Here is a 22,482-nt window from a genome sequence, read left to right as displayed (position 1 = left end):
CCCAGCACCTTCCAGGCTCAGCTAGGAAGTGCTGCAGGCTGGAAAACTCCAGTGCTGGCTTTTCAGAGCAAGCAAATGTCACAGTCATATTCTGGAAAAAGTCCTTTGCTCAGGATTCTTCTTCTGGGAAGCTGAGAAGCCTCAGAGAAAAAGGAAAACAATTCTGATCTCATTTGCTTCTCCTGTGTTTTGCTGCTTTGGAATTATTTGGAATTTGGCTGGAGATTGGTTGTTTAGAATTTGTGTTTGGAGATTGTTTACCCAACAGGTGATTGTTTCATTATTTCATGTGAATTGTTTTGACTTATTAGCCAATCAAGGTCAAGCTGTGTTGAGACTCTGGAAAAAGTAATGAGTTTTCATTATGATCTTTTTAGCCTTCTCTAAGTATCCTTTCTGTATTCTTTAGTATAGTTTAGTATAGTATTCTTTAATATAATATAGTTTTATAAAGTTATCAATTAGCCTTCTAAGAACATGGAGTCAGATGCATCATCCCTTCCTTCATATGGGAACCCCACAAATACAATAAGCAAATATCCCAAGCAATGTCCCTGTTTAGAGAGCTGGGATTGGGGAAGCATTAAAGGGTTTTTAAGGGGACATGTTATGGTACTGAGCAGCAAACGGCACAAAATCCAATTTCACCAGGGGAAAAAGCAGGAGCAGCACTAACAAAAATTAGGAATAATCATTCCACAGAGCAAAGCCTGCAGGAGGAAAGCAAAATTGTCACAGTGGAGCAGGACAGAAGTGTGTGTAGATATATATAAAAATATATATGTGACACTTTCCTGTTGACTCAACACCTCAGAGCAGGGCAAACCTCCAGCTCCCAGATGGGTCACCACAGGCTCTCACAAGGGCTTGGTGAGAGGAGAAAATGCCAAAGCTGGCTCCTGCTGACCGTTTGTGAGTGTGCATTAAAAGAGGATCCAGTTTCATCTCAGTTTGGCCTTTTGCTGCCAGGGAATTCTCTGAAAATGCAGTGCACATCTACCACAAAGGGCTGGGTGGGGGATTTGTTCCTTTTTAAAACAGTGACCAGAACTGGCCCTTACTCCTCGTGGCTGGAGAAGACAGAGAAAGGGAGAAATTCAAGGAAAAATGGGAAATAAATATGGTGCCCTTCTCTCCTGGAGCACCTTTGGGGCATTTGGGCTGGGTCAGGTGCTTAAAAATAATCCTGTGCCAGCAGAGCAGGACAGCAGGGAGGGTGCAGGGAGAGGGAAACAAGACTGGAGCAAAACTGCCACTGAGTTTTGTCCATTTTTATTACAATAATGCCAAGTTTCCAGCTCAGAACAGTCAGGCTGAAGGGAAAAGGCCTTGAATAACCCTTTGGCCATATTTTGGTGCCCAGCACCCCTTTGTCCTGCAGTTCATCACTGGCATCCCCAGGCTATTGGCTCAGCAGAGCAACACTCGCTGTTGACACCTCTGCTTGGTTCCCCTCATGATGCACAGTTGGTCCCTCTGGCTCCTGATTCCAGGAAAAATCTCAGGGGTTTGCTCACTTTGGGGATTTGGAACAGGAAGAAGCACGAGCAGCTTCCCCTCCTCCATTTTCCACCCCCTACCAGAGGCAGCTCTTTAATGAGTTCACATTTCCACCCTCAGGCCGGTTTGGAGCCCGAGGTCTCTGCCCAGGCTCCTTAATGCACCTCTGTGAGATGAGGAGCACTTAGGTTTGCAAAAGCTTTGTGGGTTGTTCTGCTGCTCTGCTCCCAGGGGATGCAGTGCCAGGAAACCTCACCCCCTCTCCTTTCCAGAAACACCATTTCCTGCCTGGCAGCTGGAAGGGATGCTCAGAACTCACCCAAAGCCAGCTCAGCACCCCCAGAGCCCCTTCCCCTCCCTACAGAGGGGCTTTAGTATAATTTAGTATAGTGTTCTTTAACAGAATATAGTATTATAAAGTAATAAATTAGCCTTGTGAGAACATGGTGTCAGATTCATCATTCCTTCCTTTGTCTGGGAACCCCACAAATACAATAAGCAAATATCCCAAGCAATGTCCCTGTTTAGAGAGCTGGGATTGGGGAAGCATTAAAGGGTTTTTAAAGGGACACGTTGTTGTTGCCACAGTGCAAGAGGTTTTTCAGAGAGACGTTTGATAAGAGTTTAACATGTTTAACTCTGGAAGAATTTTCTACCAAAGTCATTGACACAGAAACCAAGAAAAAAAGAAGGAGAAATAAGAGAAACCTGCACTGCCTGTTCCAATGAGCACTTTGTTTGTCTTTCCTGACCAATGAGTAAAGTGTAAACTGATGAGTTTTGTAAGAATGTATAAAAAGCATCCATGCTATAATAAAACCAGTTTGAAGCCTTCTGAAAATGGAGTGCGTTGCTTTGTATTGTGATCATCTCAACTACAACAAACCACAGCTCACAACGAGCCAGCAGAGCTGAAATGCAGCACGGGCAGCAGAGCTCCAGCCATGCTCCCGATTCCATCTGGAATGCACCCAGGCAGCAAGAGGAGCTTGCACATAACATTAGCCATGACAAAAACCTCTCCTGGGTCCCCAAACCTGGCCCAGACTCTCTTGGGCGGTGCTGATGGCAGAGATGAGCGTGCAGGGAGCACACACAGCTCTGGGGGGATGTTGGCCTTTTGCACTGCTCTGGGGAGGGCAGAAAATCCTCCCTCATGAAAATCCTCCCTCATGAAAATCCTCCCTCATCAGGTGTCAGCCGTGAGGGAGAGCCTCGGGCTCTGCCTGCAGCTGCCTCCTGCTCACAAGGGATGCACAAACATCCCCTGCCTTGTTTGCAGATTAACAGACCCAAAAATGCTCCTGGCAAACCCCAACCTGCTCAGGATTCATCCTCTCCTACACCTCTGCTGCTCCCTCCACATCCATCCTGTCACTGCTGTCCCTGTCCCCACTGCCACGCTACCCACAAAGGGACTTCTCCCTCCCACAAATCCAGCCCAAAACCTCCTTTCCTCCAGGAACTGACAGGATTTTCTCACAAGTCACAACTCCTCCACAACCTGCTTTATGTTATTCCAGCATTCCACAGGAACATGAGCAAGAATTCCCTTTGCAAATCTCTGTGTACACTGAGTGTATTAAAGTGCTCCCATCAGAAAGCACCATGAGGGATGCCCAGAGATTTGGCAGGGTTCTTTTATTACCATTGGATTGCATGGAAATAAATCAATATTAAGACCTATTAGTGATAATGACTGAAAATACAAGGCTGTGTTTTAAATAAAGTCGATTGCACTTTAAAATGCAATGGTTTGGAGACAAGAACAACATTTTAATGTGTGTTATCAGATAATAAACATCTATTAACATCACTATAGAGGAATGAGGTGGAACAAGATGATCTTTAAGGTCCCTCCCAGCCCAAAGCATTCCATGATTCCATGATTTGACACAGCTGTTCCCAGCTAAGAATCTCTGGGATCAACCTTCTCCACCTCCATCTTCTGGGCCCTATCACTCACTCCCAGGCAGACACATCATTTACTCTTCAGTGCCCAATTTCCCTTCCCTGAAGGTCATTTTTATCCTTTCTCCATCAAAGGACTCCTTGCCTCCCATCTATTGCCCTTTTATTTTTGGTTGCTCCCAGACTTTTCAATCTTTTACTATTCCACACCAAAGTTTCCCTGGAAAGCTCCCCAGGAAACTCAATGTGCATGAAGCAAAACCCAAGGAAAATTAGACAGACACCATTAATTAATAAGAAACAACAGGGATTTGGTTCTGTGCTTCTGCTATGAGAAAATTCTTTTGGGACAGGAGGCCCTGAGGACTTTCATCTCACTCCTGGGGAGACTGGGAGCAGCACAGTGGCATCAGACAGAGGAGAATCTGTGCCAGTCTGTGTAGGGTGGGCACAAAATTCTGTGTAATTCTCAGAATATGTGGGTAAAGAGGGAGAGAATGCAGGGGATGAGGCAAAAGGAAAAGCAGCACAGAAGCAGGAGGGGAAGGTCCAAAGGGCAGAGCTCACCTGTCTCATTGGAAAAGCAGGTTTTGTGGAACTTGCCCATGTAAAACTCCAGCCCGATGATGGCAAACATCACAATGGCGAAGAACAGGAGCAGCCCAATCTGCAGCAAGGGCACCATGGCCTTCATGATGGACTTGAGGACAACCTGCAGGCCTGTGGGGACACAAAAACACCTCAGGGAGGGAAGGAAAATGGGGCCTTGGGAGCAGAGAGAAGGTGGGAGAGAGGGGCTGTCCAGCTGTGGATTGGCAATACCAAGCAATGCTGCTCTATGAAACAATTTCCTGCCATGAGAGCAGGAGAGACAGCTGGGGGTTCTCCTTTTGTGGTGTCTTTTCTTCAGGTGACAGATCCACTGGTTTGTTAGACTTCAGAGGCACTCACAGGGTTGTTCCTGAAGCTGCTGGACTCCTGAGACTCAGCCTGGAGCTGAGCCAGGTCCTTGGGGCAGTTGTGGTGCAGCTTTGAACTCCACCTTAGGGCCAAGCAAGGCAGTCTGGTGTACAGCAGGGGGACAAAAAATTATTCCCTCTTCTCCACATGCTGGACATGTCAGCTTTGGACAGCTGGAAGTGTCCAGACATGGAAGCTTCCAGACAAGCTGGAAGTGTCAGCTTTATCCCACCAAATTCACACTGTGGCTGGACTCAGTGGTAATTAAGAAATCGGTGCTGAATTGTTATTACTGTTATTATCTGACTGCACTGAAATGGAAGTGAGACCAGAGCAGGAGATTAAACCTCAGCTAATACAATTATTTAGCTGCACCAGGGTCTCCTGAAGATATTTGCCAAAATAAATTCCAATTTGTGTCTATAGACACGAGGCTGAAGCATTTCCCTGGAAGGAGGATTATGGTGGTGCTTGGAGAGATCAGGCAGGGTCTGGACTGCAGTGGAAACCTGTCCTGAGGAGCTCAGAGTGAGGGCAAAGAGAGAATGTCCAGCACCTGATCTTGTCACTGAGTTTGGAAGTGAAGGAGGGAAGCAAAGCCCCGTGGGTGGATGTGATCCCTGTGCCAAGGACTGGGGGCTGCTCAGGAGCTCCTCTCCCCCCACAGCCCACAAGGGACACTGCAGTCCCTGTCACACCCTGCTCTGCAGAAACAAACCCAGGGCTGCCCATCCACAGCTTCGTCACCAGCCCTGACACTCGCTTCAATTAAAGGCAGGGAGATAAGGAGAGCAGGCTGGAGATGGAGGGGGCTGATAACATCCTGCTAAAACTAAAACTATACTAAAGAATACAGAAAGGTTACAAACAGAAGGCTTAACAACAATGATAATGAAAAACTCAGGGCTGACTCCTCAGAGTCTGACACAGCTGGCTGTGATTGGTCATTAATTAAAAACAATTCACATAGACCCAATCAAACATTCACCTGTTGGTAAACAATGTTCAAGCCACATTCCAAAGCAGCAAACACAGGAGCAGCAATCAGATAATTATTGTTTTCATTCACACAGAAACCTGCACACAAAACCCTGCAGCTGCCCTGGTGGCCTGTCCTGAGGGCTGGGGGATGAAGGATCATCCTTGTCTTGCCACCTTGGAGAGCACCAGTGAGATGGAGATGGGCACAGACATTTTAAAAAGCAGCAAGGTCTCTTTGACAGGAAAAACATCGAGGGAATAAAAGGGAAGAATATTCTGTGTTTGTGGGTGGTTGAACATCAAGGTTATGCATTTATTACAGGGAAAAAAAAAAAAACCTATAAATACTCAGGTTTCAACACATCACTAAAAACCTGAGAGCAGTTATTGTGGGGAGGTGTCGTGCTGGTCCAGGACACATCCCCAGGTGGAACGTGTGTCCCACAGCAGGACAGGGACAGCTCTGAGGGGCCACCTCACTTCTGTGACAACCTCAGGCTGTCATTGCCACACCTTGCACAGGCAAAAGGTCCAGGGAAAAACATCCAGCACCATCTCCTTGTTGGAGATCCTGCTAAAAAATGGCACCTTTCCAAGGATCTGTCCTGGCTGGGAATTCAGATTGAAGCCCTGCTCATGAATGGAAGCTGATTTCAGGAATTGTTGGTGCTGTCTTGCCCCCAGGTGAATCCAGCATCCCACAGTGCTGCAGCTCCTTCCAGCAGCTCCTGCTGGAGGGTACAAACCTCTCTATTCCACATCCAGGAATGAAAGAGCTTCTGGAAGTGATCCCTGCTGGGGGCAGAGAAGCTCTGGCTGTGACAGAAAAAGGCAGAAAGCCACAGTGTGGGCACTGGGATGGTTTCAGGGCATGATGCAGCTCCTCACTCAGCATTCAGACCCTTCAGGTTCACACTTTAAATGCACAAATTGAGTAGGCAAGGCCAGATCCCACCTGCTCTTTCCCTTTATTTTCTCCCTGTCACTGTCACATTTTCTGGAAAAATCCCTTTGCCAGGATTTCTTCTCCTGGGAAGCTGAGAAGCCTCAGAGAAAAAGGAAAACAATATTATCTCATTTGCTTTTCCTGTGTTTTGCTGCTTTGGAATGTGATTGGAGATTGTTTATCCAATATGTGAATTGTTTTAACTTAATGAACTTAATGACCAATCACAGTCAGGCAGTGTCAGGAGTCTGGAAGGAGTCAGGAGTTTTTCATTAGTATCTTGTTAAGCCTTCTGTCTGTATCCTTTCTCTATTCTTTAGTATAGTTTAGTATAGCATTCTTTTATATAATATAGTAACATAAAATAGTAAATTATCCTTCTAAGACCATGCAGTCAGATTCTCAATTCCTCCTCCATCCAGGGAACCCCAAAAATACCACAAATGGTGACCACATCTCCCCCTTACTAAAAGGGTCAAATCCCCAGCACAGGATGCTCAGCTGATCAAAACCATCAGAAGATCCAAGCTGAAAGGCCTGAAAGCTGCAAAATTCAGCTCTCAGGTCTGCTCTCCCAGAGAATTCCTTCACCCCAAAGGCAAAAGGATCCTTGGACAAATCCCTGCCCCTCTCCTGCAGCTTTGGGAGCACAGAGCTGAAATCAGCACAAAATGGGATGAGAGACAGCCAGACCCTGCTGAGGGCAGGAGCCACAGACCCCAAAGAGGCAGGGGGAAAATATTGCTGAGAAAAGCAGTAACACCCAAATTCTACAGAGCCCTTGGGCTGGGACACAAGGAGGGCAGGACACTCACTTGGGATTCCTGACACGAGTTTCAGGGGCCGCAGCACCCGCACGGCTCGCAGGGTCCGCAGGTCAAAATCAGTCCCAGCAGTGGCCAGAATCCTGCAGGGAAACAGGAAAAACAATCCAAATTAAATGCAAATTCATCTTTCCAAAGCATGGCTAAGTGTGGTGTAAAACCAGCAAATATTTGAGCTGTTCTAAGAAACAATTCCAGATTAAATACAAATTCCTCTTTCCAAAGTATGGCTAGGAGTGGTGTAGAACCACCAAATATTGGAGCTGCTTTAAAAACAATAAATCCAGATTACATGCAAATTCCTCTTTCCAAAGCATGGCTAAGCGTGGTGTAGAACCACCAAATATTGGAGCTGCTTTAAAAACAATAAATCCAGATTACATGCAAATTCCTCTTTCCAAAGCATGGCTAAGCGTGGTGTTGGGGGATTCACATTTTCTGAACTTCTGAGAGAAGTAGTGAGAGAAGCAATTGAGATAAGAATTGTTTTGATCATTCTTTTCTCTGCTTCTCTCAGGTTCAGAGAATATGAATCCCACAGGTGTAAAACCAGCAAATATTGGAGCTGCTTTAAAAAAAAATTAGATTAAATTCAAGTTCCTCTTTCCAATGCATGGCTGAGTGTGGTGCAGAACCAGCAAATATTGGAGCTGCTTTAAAAAACAAATACAGATTAAGTGCAAATTCCTCTTTCCAAAGCATGGTTAAGAGTGGTGGCAAATATTGGAGCTGCTTTAAACTCTGTGATCACATTGTGGATTGTGTTCACTGGAAGGAATTAATTCCCACAAACTCCAGGGCTGCTGTAGGAAAATCCCCAATCTCTGCCTGTTTATGAGGCCATTGGACATCATCAGGCACTAAAGAGCTGCAGCCTGTGCCCCAGGAAAGCACAAAGAGGAGACAGAAAGAGGGAGCTGAATCCCTCAGTTATGCTGGAAATTACCTTCCAGAACTACCTATGATAAATCCACAAATCTCTCAGTTTGATGTCTGGTGTTTCCCAACACCTGAAGCAGTTTCTGCTCAGAGTTTCTTCTCTGTGTGCAAAATAATTTTTGCTCACAGGAGAACATGCAGAGAGCAGGGTGTGGGTCTGACACACCATGAAATCCAGCCCCCAAAGCAGAAGGGGTCTTACAAATGTGCTGCTCTGCACAGAAAATGAAATGGATTCCCTGGTTTAGGGCACAGCAAGGAGAGGAATATTGTCCCAGTGTCCACAAGTGACAATGATCAGAAGTCACAAAGCCAGCTCTGCCCCACAGCACAGCCACTTTCACCAATTCCTGCAGCACTTCTGGGATGTTCCAGCAAAAAACCTCCCCTATTTGGGCCTGTGCTCATCCAAAGGTGGGGTTTCATGATCCTGGGGGGCTTTTCCAGCCTAAACAATTCTGATTGTAACACAAGCCAAGGCCAAACCCTCCCACCAGCCTCCATCCTCTGCACCACTGCCAGTGACCGTGAGAATCTGGCCCTTTTCCCTCACTTCCCTGATAACAGGAGCCCTCTTCCCTCCATTTCCTGATAACAGGAGCCCTTTTTTCCCATTTTCTTGACACCAGGAACTATTTTCTTCCTGACAAGAGCCCCCTTTCCTCAGTTTCCTGATAACAGGAGCCTTTTTTCCTCAGTTTCTTGACACCATAAGCCCTTTTCCCTCAGTGTTTTTATAACAGGAGCCCTTTTTCCTCAATTTCCTGATAACAGGAGCCTCTTTTCCTGAGTTTCTTGCTAACAGGAGCCCTTTTCCCTCAGTTTCTTGCTAACAAGAGGCCTTTATCCTCACTTTCCTGATAACAGGAGCCCTTTTTCCTCAGTTTCTTGCTAACAGGAGCCCTTTTTCTGCAGTTTCTTGGCAGCAGGCTGCAGAGCATTCAGCAGCAATCAGCCACCATGAACCAGCCCAAGGAAAAGCAGAGTTTTCTGAAGCAGCTGCACAATTGCACTCAGAGCTGAGCAGGATGTGGCCATGGCAGTGCAGGGAGCACTCCCAGAATAAATCCCTGTCCTTACCTCAGGGACTGCCTGAGCCTGGCCCAGGGAAGAGCAGGCTCAGCATTGCTGGGCGGAAAGGGCCAGACTCCAGCAGCAGGAGGTGCTGGAGATCAGGAAAAAAACCTGCTGGGATCTTGGATGGCAGGAGGCAGAAGCCAGCCAGGACCTGAGGAGCTGAGTATTTATTCTATAGGACACCTGTTCCCACATTTTCACGACCTTAAAATTCCCATGACATCAGCTCCACAGATGCAGTTGGAGCACGAGCAACAGGAGACAATTTAAACCAAGGACCAGCACATGCAGAGCCTTTAATCCAATCTTCTGCACCCAGGCCAGTGATTTCATCCTCTGCTCCCTTCCTCCATCCTCACAGCTTAATTGCTCACTTATGGACCTGTGCAGTGTGGGAAGAACCCAGAGAGGAGATAATCCTGAATCTCCACCCCGGAGGAGGCTCCCAACAGCACAGTCAGTGTGAGCTGAGCCAGGATGGATAGATTCTGGGAATAAGGAATGTAGAGGATGGATAGTTTCTGGGAGCCCCCAACACAGGAATAATGTGCTCTGACTCCATGATTTAGAATGTTGAACAATTGCTTTATTAAGCTATATTATATTACACTAATGCTACACTATGACTATACTAAAGAGATACTAAAGAAAAACCCCATGACTGTCGGAGACAGCCAGGACACAGCTTTGACCCAATTGGCCAAGGAATCAAAGCAACCCTCACCAGTGTCCAATTAACAAATCACTTTGGGTAAACAATCTCCATAACACATTCCACATGTGCCAAACAACAGGAGCAGCAAGTAGAGATAAGAATTGTTTTCTCTTCTTTTCTGAGCTTCTCACTGCCTTCCCCAGGAAAAATCCTGGGACAGAGAATTGTATTTGCAGGGAATGCTCCAACAAAGGCAGGAATGGTGAATCTGACTCCATGTTCTCACAAAGCTAATTTATTACTTTATTATACTATATTATATTAAAGAATACTATACTATACTAAAGAAAAAAAGGATTCTTACTGAATGCTAAAAAGAGAATAATGAAAACTCCTGACTCTCTCCAGAGTCCTGACACAGCTTGGCCCTGACTGGCCAAAGAGTGAAAACAACTCCCAGCAGAATGCAATGGAACAATCACCTGTGGGTGAACAATCTCCAAACACATTCCACACGAGCAGGTGAATGAGGCAGAGGGTGGCAAAGCCCAGGCTGGGTATCCAGCACTGAGCTGCATCCTGCAGGCCCCTGGCATCCCATGCCCACCCCCAGCCAGGCTGTGCCAGCACTGGAACCAGGGCACAGGGGGCCCTGAGGCATTCAAAAAGTGTTGAGGTGTCAGAATCCCTGGCAGGAGCCCTCAGGATGCCAGGAAGGACCCGGGGGCAGCAGCTGGAGCACAACAAAGCAGCTCAGGAGGGGAACTGTGCCAGGGTGGGGATGGTGCCTTTGCCCCTACAGAACCAAAGCTCATTTACAGGATTCCTAAAGCGCCTGGGAACACATCTCAGTGAGGAGGAGACTTTAATTAACATCATCTGGGGCATTTGCCAAAGTGCCACCTTTGTTTTACTTTATCCCTCTGAAAGCTCATAAAAGCCACTGCGAGTTAGGTCAGGAGGAGTGGGAAATCATCCTTAAAAAGAAGAGGAATGGAGAGATCAAAGGAGCCAGCTGACAGGCACATCCCAAACTCCTGCTGGAGAATCTCTGGCTGCACAGCCAGCAGCTGAGAACAAAGCAGAGGTGGTGGGGACCCAGTGCCAGAAGAGGAAATCGGTTGGGAAAAGCAAAAACAAGATTCAAAAATCAGATTTTAGGTGATAAATGGCTCGATCTGCTGCCATTTCTGTGGCTCAGTGGGTTGCACAGAAACACAAAGATTGGATATGTTTGGGATGCTGCCTTGGATTGCACTTCCAAGGGTTTAAGTGCAACAAAATCAATTCCTCTGTGGAAGTTGTCTTTTTTGTGATGGCCAAACACCAAACCTTCCTTATTTTTGTGCTGCTGAGGAGGAGCTGGGCACCCACCCTGCCATCCCTGGGGGCTCAGGACCGTGGAGCTCACTCCCCAGTTTCACCATCACTTGGTTAAATGCTGCTTTTCTCTCTCTCTCCTCCAGTAAGGAGCCCTGACTGACAGCTCTTCCCAGAGACAGCCCAGCTGTGGGATAAATGCTAGATAACTTTTATTCCAGCAACGCCTGGAATAAATTATGAAAGCAGCTTGTTCCTCTGGGTATAAAAGAAAGCAAAGAATGAAGGGAAAGTTCCTTCCCTGAACGTTCTGATACCATAAATAATTAGCAATCCCTTCCTGTAAGGGGCTGGGAGCTCAGGATTGATTTGTTCTGGTTCAGCAAGACCCTGGCTGCCATGAACATCCTCAGTGAAGCCCTGAGCAAGGAAAATACCTTAGAATTCCTTCAGGTTTAGCCCCAGTGCTCCAAATCCTGAGGTTGGAGTGGGGAAAAGCAAATGCTGTTCCTCAGGATCAACCCCACCTTGTCTGAGAGCCATGAATGCCTCCCATGGGATCTCACCACTGGATAACACTGGTGCCACTGCTGAGCAGGAATCACTGCAATAACTTGTGGGTATTTAAATGTAACCTTGCTAAGTTTTATAAATTCTAGTCTTGGAAAGAACCCCAAAACCTCAGAGAGAGAAAACACTGCAGGAAATTATCCCTATTCCCTAAACCTGACTTGGAGCATCCCCATTCCCTAAATCTGACTTTGAGCTCCCTCATTCCCTAAACCTGACTTGGAGCACCCCTATTCCCTAAACCTGACTTTAAGCACCCCCATTCCCTAAACCTCACTGAGCACCCATGGTTAACAAGCTCCAGTGACCCCTGGGAATGGAATCCATTGGGAAACCCAAAATAACTAACTTCATGAAGATTGGCTGAGTAGTTTAAGGTGTTTGCCCATCTGTGGGTCCCCTGCAGGCTGACTGTCACCTCTGTCCTTCCCAATGTCTCCTCCACTACCCAGAGGCTGGAGAAGGAATTGGGAACAGAAACATTGCACCATTCTGGTCCTGAATTCCAGCAGACAGGCAGCACCTGGAGGTGCCACCACCTCTGGCCCTTTGTGCCACCAGGGCACCCCAGCCCTGTTTCCCTGAAGGCTCCCAGTGGATCACAAAGGTTTGGAGAGGATGAAGCCCATGGCCAAGGGAGAAACCCCCAGGTGCACCCAGGGAGGGTTGCAGGAGGTGCAGGGAGGGTCCTGGGGGTCTGTCTGCTCAGAGCCCCTCAGCTGCTCATGCCTCAGGTTTAGCTTTTCTATTTTTCACATTCTGTGCTGCTTTAGTGTGTGGGTCTGAGCTTCATATCAGGGGATGCTGAGCTCTGTGCACAGAGCAGGGAGACAAAACAATTCCTGCTCCAGCTGGGCACCAAGGACAAATGACCCAAATCTCAGCCCAGGAGCACAAACACCGTGGGCTGGAGAGAGAAAAACAAGCAGGGTGGGACTGCAGGGGCTAAAGCTGGAATGGGACAATGAACTGCAAGATGCAAATGGAGCAGAACTGATCCAAGGGAGAGACCCCGTGCCCGGCCGTGCATTTTGGGACCATTTTGGTTCATCTTGGGTGCTGGGCCTGGCTGGGCTCTTGTGCTGCCTGAGGTGGATCCATGGAGGCCTTTAATAAATCCCTGTTTTCTTGAGAATCTGAGCTACCTTCTTTCTCTCCAGTTGCACATTTCCAGTCCTTGCAGTTTCAGAGGAAATTTTAATAGGTAATTTCTCCCACAGGCTCAAAGCCAGAAGGCAAATTACCCCAATGCTTTATCCAACTTATTTCCCTGCTTTATTCTTTAGCTCTGTCCAGCCTCTGTTCTAGGGCAGCCTCTCAAGGCATCACTGCAGGGCACAGCAGCCCCAGCCGTTGTCACCCTTGTGCCACCCGCACGCAGCCTGGGGACACTGCTCGGTGTCACTGCGGGATGTGGCCTGGCAGATCGCCCCAGCCAGGACCTGAGGGCAGCATGGGCACCCAGCCAAGGTGTGCCCGTGGCCATGCCCAGGGATGTGGCTGTCACTCTGCCCAGCTGGCTGGTGCCAGGCCTGCGGTGGCAGCGCTGGCAGTGCCACAGCCCGAGCGGGGACGCGCACTGTCAGAGTGGTTGGAAAGGTGCCCTTTTGCACTAAGTCTGATTTCACAGCTGTGAGCTTCATCTTGACTACCAAAGGCACAGAGGGGAGCCCAGGCCTGGGCTGATAAGTCAATGGGAGGCGCTAATTGCAGCGTTTAATTTATGGCAGTGCCAGGTTCAGCTGGTGGCTCTGTCACTCGGCGCTGGTGACTCCCCTCCAGCTGTCCTGTCCCTGCCACACAAAGGGCCCAGCCTGGCAGGTCTCTGCCTGTCCTTTGGATCACCAACAGCAGGCCTCAGCCTCCCAACACACCCTGCATATTGCATCTGATCCTGCTCCTGACCTCCACATGGACAGCACACGGGACAGATCCCACCCTTTCCTCCCAGCAGGGCCCCTCAGGCTGATCCCCTGTCCTGGACTGCCAAGCAAATTGTACTCGATTCATCATCTGTATGGCACTTGTCTTCTGTTAAGTGGGCAGTTTTCCTTATCTCTTCCACAATCAATCCTCTCTCAGGCGAGACATCTGCTGATAACAGCCATTGAATGTCACTGCATGGCTGATAAGAGCTACAGCATCCCACTGGGAGATGTGAGCCCAGAGGGAGGAGCCAAGCATTGCTACCTGGATATAATCTGGAGATTCTGGAACACCAGCACAGCTTCTGCACTGGATTCCCCAGAGGAACAGCAGCTGCCTCTTCTTCCATTGGATCTTCAGAGGAAGAGACTGCACCTTTCTCCAGGATCCCTGCTCCAGCAGAACCAGCCCTGACACTGCAGGAGGGCTGAGCCACAACTCCAATGGGACTGCTGCCAACAGCCTGACCCACAGGGTGTCAGGTTGGGTTCTGAATCTGTCAGTGTTGTTTTGGTTCACTGCATTGTTTATTTTATCTTTTTATTTTCTTCCCTAATTAAAAAAAAAAAACCTGTTATTCCTGCTCCCATGTTTTTGCCAGAAAGCCCCTTAATTTAAAATTTATAGCAATTTGGAAGGAGTGGGTTTACATTCTTTCCATCTCAGGGGAAGCTCCTGCCTTCCTTAGCAGACACTTGTCTTTCCAAACCAATATATCCCCACGCTCAGACAAACGTGTTTGTTCCCAAATGGATTCTATCCATCAAGGGATAAACCTCTCCTTAGCTCTAACATGAAGGGAACAGAGGGCAAAGTGAAATACACCCAGGAAATAACAATATTTGGCAGCAAAGGGCTTCAGAGGCACAAACAGCCCAACCAGGGAAGGAGATTCAGAGGGGAACCCATCAATCCATAAAATACCTCCAAGGGGTGTCAGAGGATGGTGGCAGACTCTGTTCAGTGACAGGATGAGGAGCAATGGCCATGAAGTAAACCACAACAAGTTCCACATCAACATGAGGAAGGAATTCTTTCCCTGGGGGTGGCAGAGCCCTGGAACAGCTGCCCGGGGATGAGGTAGAGTCTCCCTCTCTGGACACATCCCTGTGTCACCTGTTCCAGGTGACCCTGCCTTGGTAGGGCTTGGCCTGGATGATCTCCGGAGGTCCCTTCCAACCCCAGCTGTTCTGAGATTCTGTGATTCCCTGGGCTCACCCCAAACAGGTGCATTTCTGAGCCAGCATTACATTCACCACCAGCCTCCAGCAGTGCCCAGATGTGAACACAAACTCCCTCCTCCTCCTCCTCCTCCTCTGCATGGTAGAAATGCTCTTAAGTTCTGGGAGGAGACAGAGCAAAACAGGAGCAGAATCCTCTCCCCAGAGCACCTGAAACTCACTTTTGGGAGTGTAATTCCTGAGCCAAGCTCCAGGGAGAAGCCAGGGAGGGAGAGTGTCTGGAGCCAGCCCCTCCTCTGCTACAGCCAGGCAGGGAGGGCCACTTAAATCCACCAAAGGAGGATTTGCAGGGCTTGGATTGTGCCCAGGATGAAGGAAGATGTTCTGATGATGAGGCAGCTGCTCAAAGAAGTCCTTGTTGCTGCTAAGCAGGAGAGACAGGGACATGCAGCACTGCAGAGTGGCAAAGGAGGCTCGTTTGCAATCAGCACTGACAGCTGGCAGGGAAATGCACACAGCCAAAACCATCCCAGGGAGCTCACGCTGGGAAAACAGAGTGCAGAGGAGTTAAAAGCACCCTGCACTTCACTGGGGATCAGAAAGTAGGTCACACCTTGAGCCTCACCCACTAACAGCACAGAGGAGAGGTGCTGCTGGCTGTCCTTGGGAATGGCCATCCCAGAATGTCATTGCAGAGGTCCCAAGGGCAGGAGCTGGGAGCAGAAAGCATTTCCCAGAGAGTTCTGGTGCCACCCGCCCCATGGTCAAGACATGAAGGGTTTGGTCTCAGTAGCAGACAAGATTCTTCAAGGGGAATTTCAGGATCAGCAAAATGTTTCAAGTATTTTTACTTTAGGGGATGTAAATGAGAGAGCAACAGAACAACATTTGGGGATTGTTTCATTTGTCAAGTTCTAAAATGAAGCATTCCCAGCTTTAAATACATTTTCCTTTTTAGTGGAAGCAATTCTTGTCAAGCCTGCAAATAGTTTTGCCTTGATTTAATGCTGCCATTTTCCCAAAAAAATACAAACTCCTGAGCCCTGTGTGAGTGAAAAACGTCACCCAAACCAAACCCTGCCCTTCAGAGCTGTGCCAGGAATGCTGGAGGGGCAGGGCTGTGCTCTCCACGAGCTGCAAGCACAAAGCAAAGGGCACAGGCCAGCTGGTGGGTGGATGGGGGATGGATTTTCCTGCCAGGTGGGCTAACAGGGCAGCACAGACTGCAGGAGGAGAGAGCTCTGAGTCACCAGAACACATCCCAGCCCTCCTTCCTCCAGGAGCACGGAGGAGAAGCTCCTTGCCAGGCTGCCCTGGGAGCTGTGACGAGGGCTGTGTTATTTGGAGGCACAGCCACCTCACCCTCTGCACCTGGCCAGCCCCCAGGAGGAGCTGCCTCTGAGCTGGCCAGGAAATTCAGCACTACCACATCCCATCAGAGCTGGAAAAGCAAAACAAAACGGGTGGGAAGAAGAGCTCAGCCTTCCCCCTGGTGCCAGGAGAGGGAGGGGAGCAGCAGCCAGGAGGGGAAGGAAAACACCTGGCAGTGCTGGGCACATCAGCCCAGGAGAGAAAGAAAACATCTGCCAGTGCTGGGAACATCAGCCAGAGAGGGAAAAGGAAACCACCTGGCAGTGCTGGGCACATCAGCCAGGAGTGGAAGGAAACACCTGGCAGTGCTGGGCACATCAGCCAGGAGCGGAAGGAAACACCTGGCAGTGCTGGGCACATCAGCCAGGAGGGAATGGAAACACCTGGCAGTGCTGGGAACATCAGCCAGGAGGGGAAGGACACCTCGTGGTCCCTGACTCTTTTCTGGGCCCTGTACCATCACAGCAAGGAGCCCTGTCTGGGTAATAATTAGCATAGACTCCATGTATTTCCCAGAAGGTGATTAATAATCTTTATTAAGGAACCCATTGCTCTTTTAGAGACAGTTATGATACAGGTGGACTTGATTGCTCCTTCAATCCAAACACCATCACCATTGGCCAATTAAGAAGCCACCCTTTGATGAACAAATCTCCATAACACATTCCACATGTGCACAACAACAGGTGCAGCAGGTTAAGACAAGAATTGTTTCTCATTCTTCTCTTTGATCTTCTCACAGAAGGGCCTGGGAAAGTTGCGTTTCTCTCTGTGGCCAGAGAGCTGCTGCCACACTGCACTGAGGGGTTTTCCCCACCTTGCCACAGCTGAAGCAAGCACTGGACTCTGGAGGGCTGGGGGATGTCCCAGTGCAGCTCCCCCCACCCCAAATACTGCTGGGATGGGCAGATAATGAGAAAAGATCAACACTCATGCAGAGTGAGAGCCAAAAACATCCATAAAATGAATGGGAAAGCAGAAGGGGCCATGGAGGTGATTCCTGCTGCCACATTTGCACTGTTTGCTGCTCTCTCCCCAGCCTCAGGAAACAGCCAAATGGATCATCAGCATCCATCAGCAAAATGGATCATCAGGGCACACCTGTGCCCTTCATCAGTGAGAGCCCCAGACCCATCAGGACTCAGCCAAGGTAGGGAACTTCAGCAGGATGTCAAACATTCCTGGCCTTGCTTTCCTGCAAAATGACAGAACATCAGCAAACCAGGGGTCCCTGGTGCCATCAGCACCCCAGCACCTCTGCTCCTGCCTGCACTCGGGGTGCTCACCCTGCATGGGCCTGTGGGGACACATGGGACACTCAGGAGATGTGTGACATCCAAGGAGTGATGTGGGACAGACAAGGAATGAGATGAGACATCCAGGGAGGAACATGGGATATCCAAGAAAGGACATGGGACATCCAGAGTGGGACACCAGAAGATGTGGGATACCCAAGAAATGCTGTAGGACACCCAAGGAGTGACATGGAACACTCAGGGGGGGACATGGGACATCCAAGGAGGGATGTGGAACACCCAAGGAGGGACATGGGACACCCAGGGAGTGCTGTGGGACAGACAAGGAGTGACAGGGGACATCCAGAGAGGGACATGGGACACCCAGAAAGGGACATGGGAGATCCAAGGAAGGGCATGGGACACCTAGGGAGGGACATGGGACATGCAGAGAAGGACATGGGACACGCAGAGAGTGCTGTGGGACACCCAGGAGATCAAGGGAGGGATGTGGGACATCCAAGGAATGCTGTAGGACATCCAAGGAGTGACATGGAACACCCAGGAAGGGATGAGGGACACCGAGGAAGGGATGTGTGACATCCAAGGAGGGATGTGGGACACCCAGGGAGGAATGTGGAACGCCCAAGGAGGAACATGGGACACCTAAGGAGGGACATGGAACACCCAGGGATAACTCAAACCATGGATAGAAACCAACACCAGGCTCAGAGGGGCCAGGGCAGGAGCAGGGTTTGTTGCTGTCCCCCTGTGGATGCTGAGTGGCTCCAATTGCTCCCCAGGGGCTCTGAGGAACCACCCTGAGGGCATCACCAACATCTCCCTCCAGCTGCCCCCTGGGCCTTCCCAGGACAGCCGGGAGCAAGGGAGGGGAGCTGCAGTGGGGTTCCACAAGAGAAGAGAGCTCTGCACCCATTCCTGGCAGGGTCCCCAAAGGAAACTCCTCTAACAGAGCAATTCCTGGAGAAAGCAAAGCCTGGGATGGCACCAGGCACCTCTCCACGTGTTTGCCCTGGGGAAGGGAGCTGCTTCTGAGCCAGGACCCTTTGTCTCCACAGGGAGAGGTCTCTGGGGAGCCTTCCCAATGAGTGCCCTGAGCAGGCACAGGTTTGATATTCCTCCAACACCTCCTGTCCCAACCTGCTGCCCCAAAGATCCCAAATCCCAGGATTTTTCCACCTGCCCCTCGCTCAGCCATCCTGGGGTGCCAGTGCTCACACAGGGAGGCAGCCCCTAAATCAACAAGGCTGGACTAAAACTCAGGAAATCCTTTAAAAAAAAATAAAAATTAAACTCTCTCTTTGCTTTTGGAGGCAGCTAGGGTCAGGGTTTCAATCTTTCTTCACAAGCCACAAAAATACAGATTTTCAAGTAAAATCAGAAATTCTCCTCTTGCCACAAGGATTAAAATAAGGCCTCAAATCTCCTAATCTGACTTGCACTGTAATATTTCTTTTTTAATACACACCTTATTGCCCCTCAAGGGATATAATTATTCCTCTTTCCCTGTTTTGTTGTTTTATTTTTGGCCAGAACTCTCACACCAAACATGCAGTGTTGTTCTAAGGAAAACACAGTTTGCCAAGACATCTAAAATATTGTGTATTCCCTCCATCTGCTTCTCCTAAATAAACCCAGGGCCTTATCTAATATAATGAGTAGCTGTTGGCAATAATTTCATAGCCATCTGTACTGTGCTTTAAACCTGTTGCAAGCTGGGCTGTGGACAGGGAGAAGTCAGAATTTATTCCTTCAGCATCAAAACCAGAAATTGTAACTCCCCCCGTTCTGTTTTTTAGGATAATTTAGCCATGACAGCTCCCATGCTGGGTGCTTGGGGAGCCGTATTTCATGAATGTGGCAAATAAATCCCTTTTTTTCCCCCTGTTTTTTGTAGATAAAAGTTGAGTTCTGCAGCTGAGAAGGTCAGGGCAGTTCCAGGTGGGTGCTGCCTCCAGGAGCTGGGTCTGCCACCACCACGTGAGATCCTTCACACCCCCACAGGCCCTGCTGGGGATCACCAGCCCAGAAAATTTCATTATTTAATTTAAAAAGTCTCTTCTGGCTGCACTCAGCTGCAAGAACCACAGCCTGCAAGGTTGGAAGGGACCTTAAAACTCATCCAGTGCCACCCCTGCCATGGCAGGGACACCTCCCACTGTCCCAGGCTGCTCCCAGCCCTGTCCAGCCTGGCCTTGGAGGGATCCAGGGCAGCTGTTGTATTTGCAGGGAATGCCCCAACGAAGGGATCTGATTCCATGTTCTCTCAAGGCCAATTTATTACTTTATAAAACTATATTATATTAAAGAATACTATATTATACTAAAGAATACAGAAAGGATACTTACACAATGCTAAAAAGATAATAATGAAAATTCCTGACTCTTTCCAGAGTCCTGACACAGCTTGGCCCTGATTGGCCAAAGAGTGAAAACAACTCCCAGCAGAATCCAATGGAACAATCACCTGTGGGTGAACAATCTCCAAACACATTCCACACGAGCACAACACAGGAGAAGCAAATGAGATCAGAATTGTTTTCCTTTTCTCTGAGGCTTCTCAGCTTCCCAGGAGAAAAACCCTGGGTGAAGGGATTTTTCCAGAGAATGTGAATGCCACAGGAAGCCACAGGTGCTCTGTGACAGGGGAGTTCATAGGATCCTAAAATCCCAGAATATCCCGAGCTGCAAGGAGGGCACAAGGATCATCCTGTCCAACTCCTGCTCCTGCACCAGCCCACCATGGTCCAGATGGGTGATGAGGTGAATTCTCCTCCCATCCCTACTCAAACAGAGCCTGCACCCATTCAACAGCTAAAACACAATTTATTTTGGTATTTTTAATCCTTGTTCTCGCCCATTTGGAGTGGAGTGGCGCTCCCACAGCCAAACAGAGCCACCACACCACTCCCCCTGGCAAAGCTGGGGGAAGAGGGATCCAGGCTGCCAGATGTGCAGCAAGAGGAGGGTGTTGGGGTGAATTTATAACCTTTGGGACGTGACAAAGCATCTGTAGGGCAGCAGTAATGCTCCACTACTTTGCACAGGATTCCAAAACCACAAAAGGCTTTGGATAAAGAGAATGGGAGGAGAAATCTAGGAAATCAAGGAAATCTAAAGAACTCAATGCTCCCAGGTGAACATGGGCCAGGACCCAGATATTCAGAGATGCCAGCACAGCTTCTATGTGTCCCAAGGCAATCTGCAATGACTCCAAGGGTCACCTCAGCACCAACACAGCACACACCCATGGTCACCCTCTCCCTGGGCACTGGTTTGCCTCTCCTGCTTTCCTCCCTTTCCACCCCATTTTTCTCCACCTTCCCCATCCCTTCTCTCCCAGCAGAGCAGCACCATCCCCTTCCCAAAGCCAGCAGGGGCTCACAGACCCTCCCTGGGCAGCAACCATAGAATGACAAAGTGGCTCAAGCTGGAAGGGACCACTGGAGGTCATCAAACAAAATCTGAAAGAGGGGAAATTTAGAGAGAGATCAGGAAGGAATTGTTCCCTGGGAGGGTGGGCAGGCCCTGGCACAGGGTGCCCAGAGCAGCTGGGGCTGCCCCTGGATCCCTGGCAGTGCCCAAGGCCAGGCTGGACAGGGCTGGGAGCACCTGGGACAGTGGGAGGTGTCCCTGCCATGGCAGGGGTGGCACTGGATGAGCTTTAAGGTCCCTTCCAACCTGTAACATTCCCTATTCCAGTCCCACCTCCCTGCCCAGCAGGGTCCCTGGAGCTGTCACCAAGGACTGTGTCTGGATGGGGTTTGGATACCTCCAGGGAAGGGGCTCCAAACCTCCCTGAGCTCCTGTTCCAGGGAATGAAAGGGACAATGCAAGGGGCAGGTGGCACCTCAGGGGCCAGAGCGATGCCACTGGCACAGGGAAGTGACATCTTTATAGCAGGAGAGGGGAATGTGTTCAATTAATTGGCTGTTCAGATAACAGAGGCTCCTGCTCTCCACTGGGCTGTTACCAAGCCTGGAATTGCTGCAGATAAAAGTCTGGCAGCATTTTCATCATAAACTCCACATTTCTGGGCTGTACATCCCAGCCCTTAAAAAAATCCAAGCTGTGGGCAGAAATCTGCCATCCCAGCTCCCAGTGCAGCAGCCAATGTTTGTGTTTTCCAAATCTCCAGAGCAGTCCCATGGGGCAGAGATGGAAGCTGCAGTTTTCCAAGGTTTCAAAGCCCAGGCAGGGAGGTTTTTCCAAGTGCTGCAGCCTCCTGAAACACGGGAACACAGCAGGGATAACCCCAGGTGTGGGGCTGCTGCTGCTGCTGTGCTGCATGCAGCCACTTCTCCTCTCATCACAAATTCAAACCCGAATTTATGGAGCAGGAGAGAGAGAGATCCATGGGGGATTTCTCAGGCAGCTGCAGGAGAGGAGCAGCCCATAGCCCACAGAGCTTTGTGACGAGGAGAACATCACACTGAGGGCTTTGGGATGCCGGCCAACAGCATCAGATGCTCGCTGTTGATGCAGCCCATTGCTGTGAAATGGTCCAGAAAACCCCCCCAGCTCTTCTGCAGCCGAGTTAAGTGTTGTGTTCAGAGCTAAATCAGCCCAGGCTTAGCTCCACAGCCAACAGAGGAGAGCACAGGCAGGGAAAAGAAACCCAGAGTAGTGCTGGCAGTCCCTGGGGTCCTAAATGGGCAGGCTGGGTTCAGCAAGGAGGGCTGTAAGAACTGATGAGTTTAATTGTCTGTGAGAAAAGTCACTGTTCCACTCTGTGCTGCTGTTTCCTCTCTAAAATACACTGCATTTTCCACTCTAAAATTTAAATACTATTCAAATACACTGCATTTTCCACTCTGAAATTAAATTACTATTCAAATACACTGCATTTTGTGCTCTAAAATTAAAACACACTGCATTTTCTACTCTAAAATTAAAATACTATTCAAATACACTGCATTTCCCACTCTAAAATTCAAATACTAATAAAATACACTGGGTTTTCTACTCTAAATCACACTGGTCTTGCTTAAACTGGGATTTTTAGGGAGGAGACACTTCATGTTTAACTAGATTTAAATCTCAGTTTAATTGTCTGTGAGACAAG

At 49.0% G+C, this 22,482-nt stretch overlaps 1 protein-coding gene across 4 annotated transcripts in view; it reads right to left on the bottom strand.

Moving 5' to 3' along the window:
- CACNA1B (calcium voltage-gated channel subunit alpha1 B) overlaps window positions 1-22,482 on the bottom strand; it is a 329,048-nt gene that overhangs the window by 203,199 nt on the left and 103,367 nt on the right. For all 4 annotated transcript variants that reach the window (XM_066562640.1, XM_066562637.1, XM_066562638.1 and 1 more), the window contains 2 exons: window positions 7,114-7,205; window positions 3,979-4,131 (listed from right to left, as the gene is read on the bottom strand). In XM_066562640.1, coding sequence (XP_066418737.1) covers window positions 3,979-4,131; window positions 7,114-7,205 — 245 coding nt within the window. The remainder of the gene's footprint in view (window positions 1-3,978; window positions 4,132-7,113; window positions 7,206-22,482) is intronic.

The sequence above is a fragment of the Molothrus aeneus genome, chromosome 19 (genome assembly GCF_037042795.1).
Source record: "Molothrus aeneus isolate 106 chromosome 19, BPBGC_Maene_1.0, whole genome shotgun sequence".
Lineage (NCBI taxonomy): Eukaryota > Metazoa > Chordata > Aves > Passeriformes > Icteridae > Molothrus > Molothrus aeneus.
Note: the sequence above shows the minus strand (reverse complement) of the source record. Positions and strands in the feature narration are given on the sequence as shown.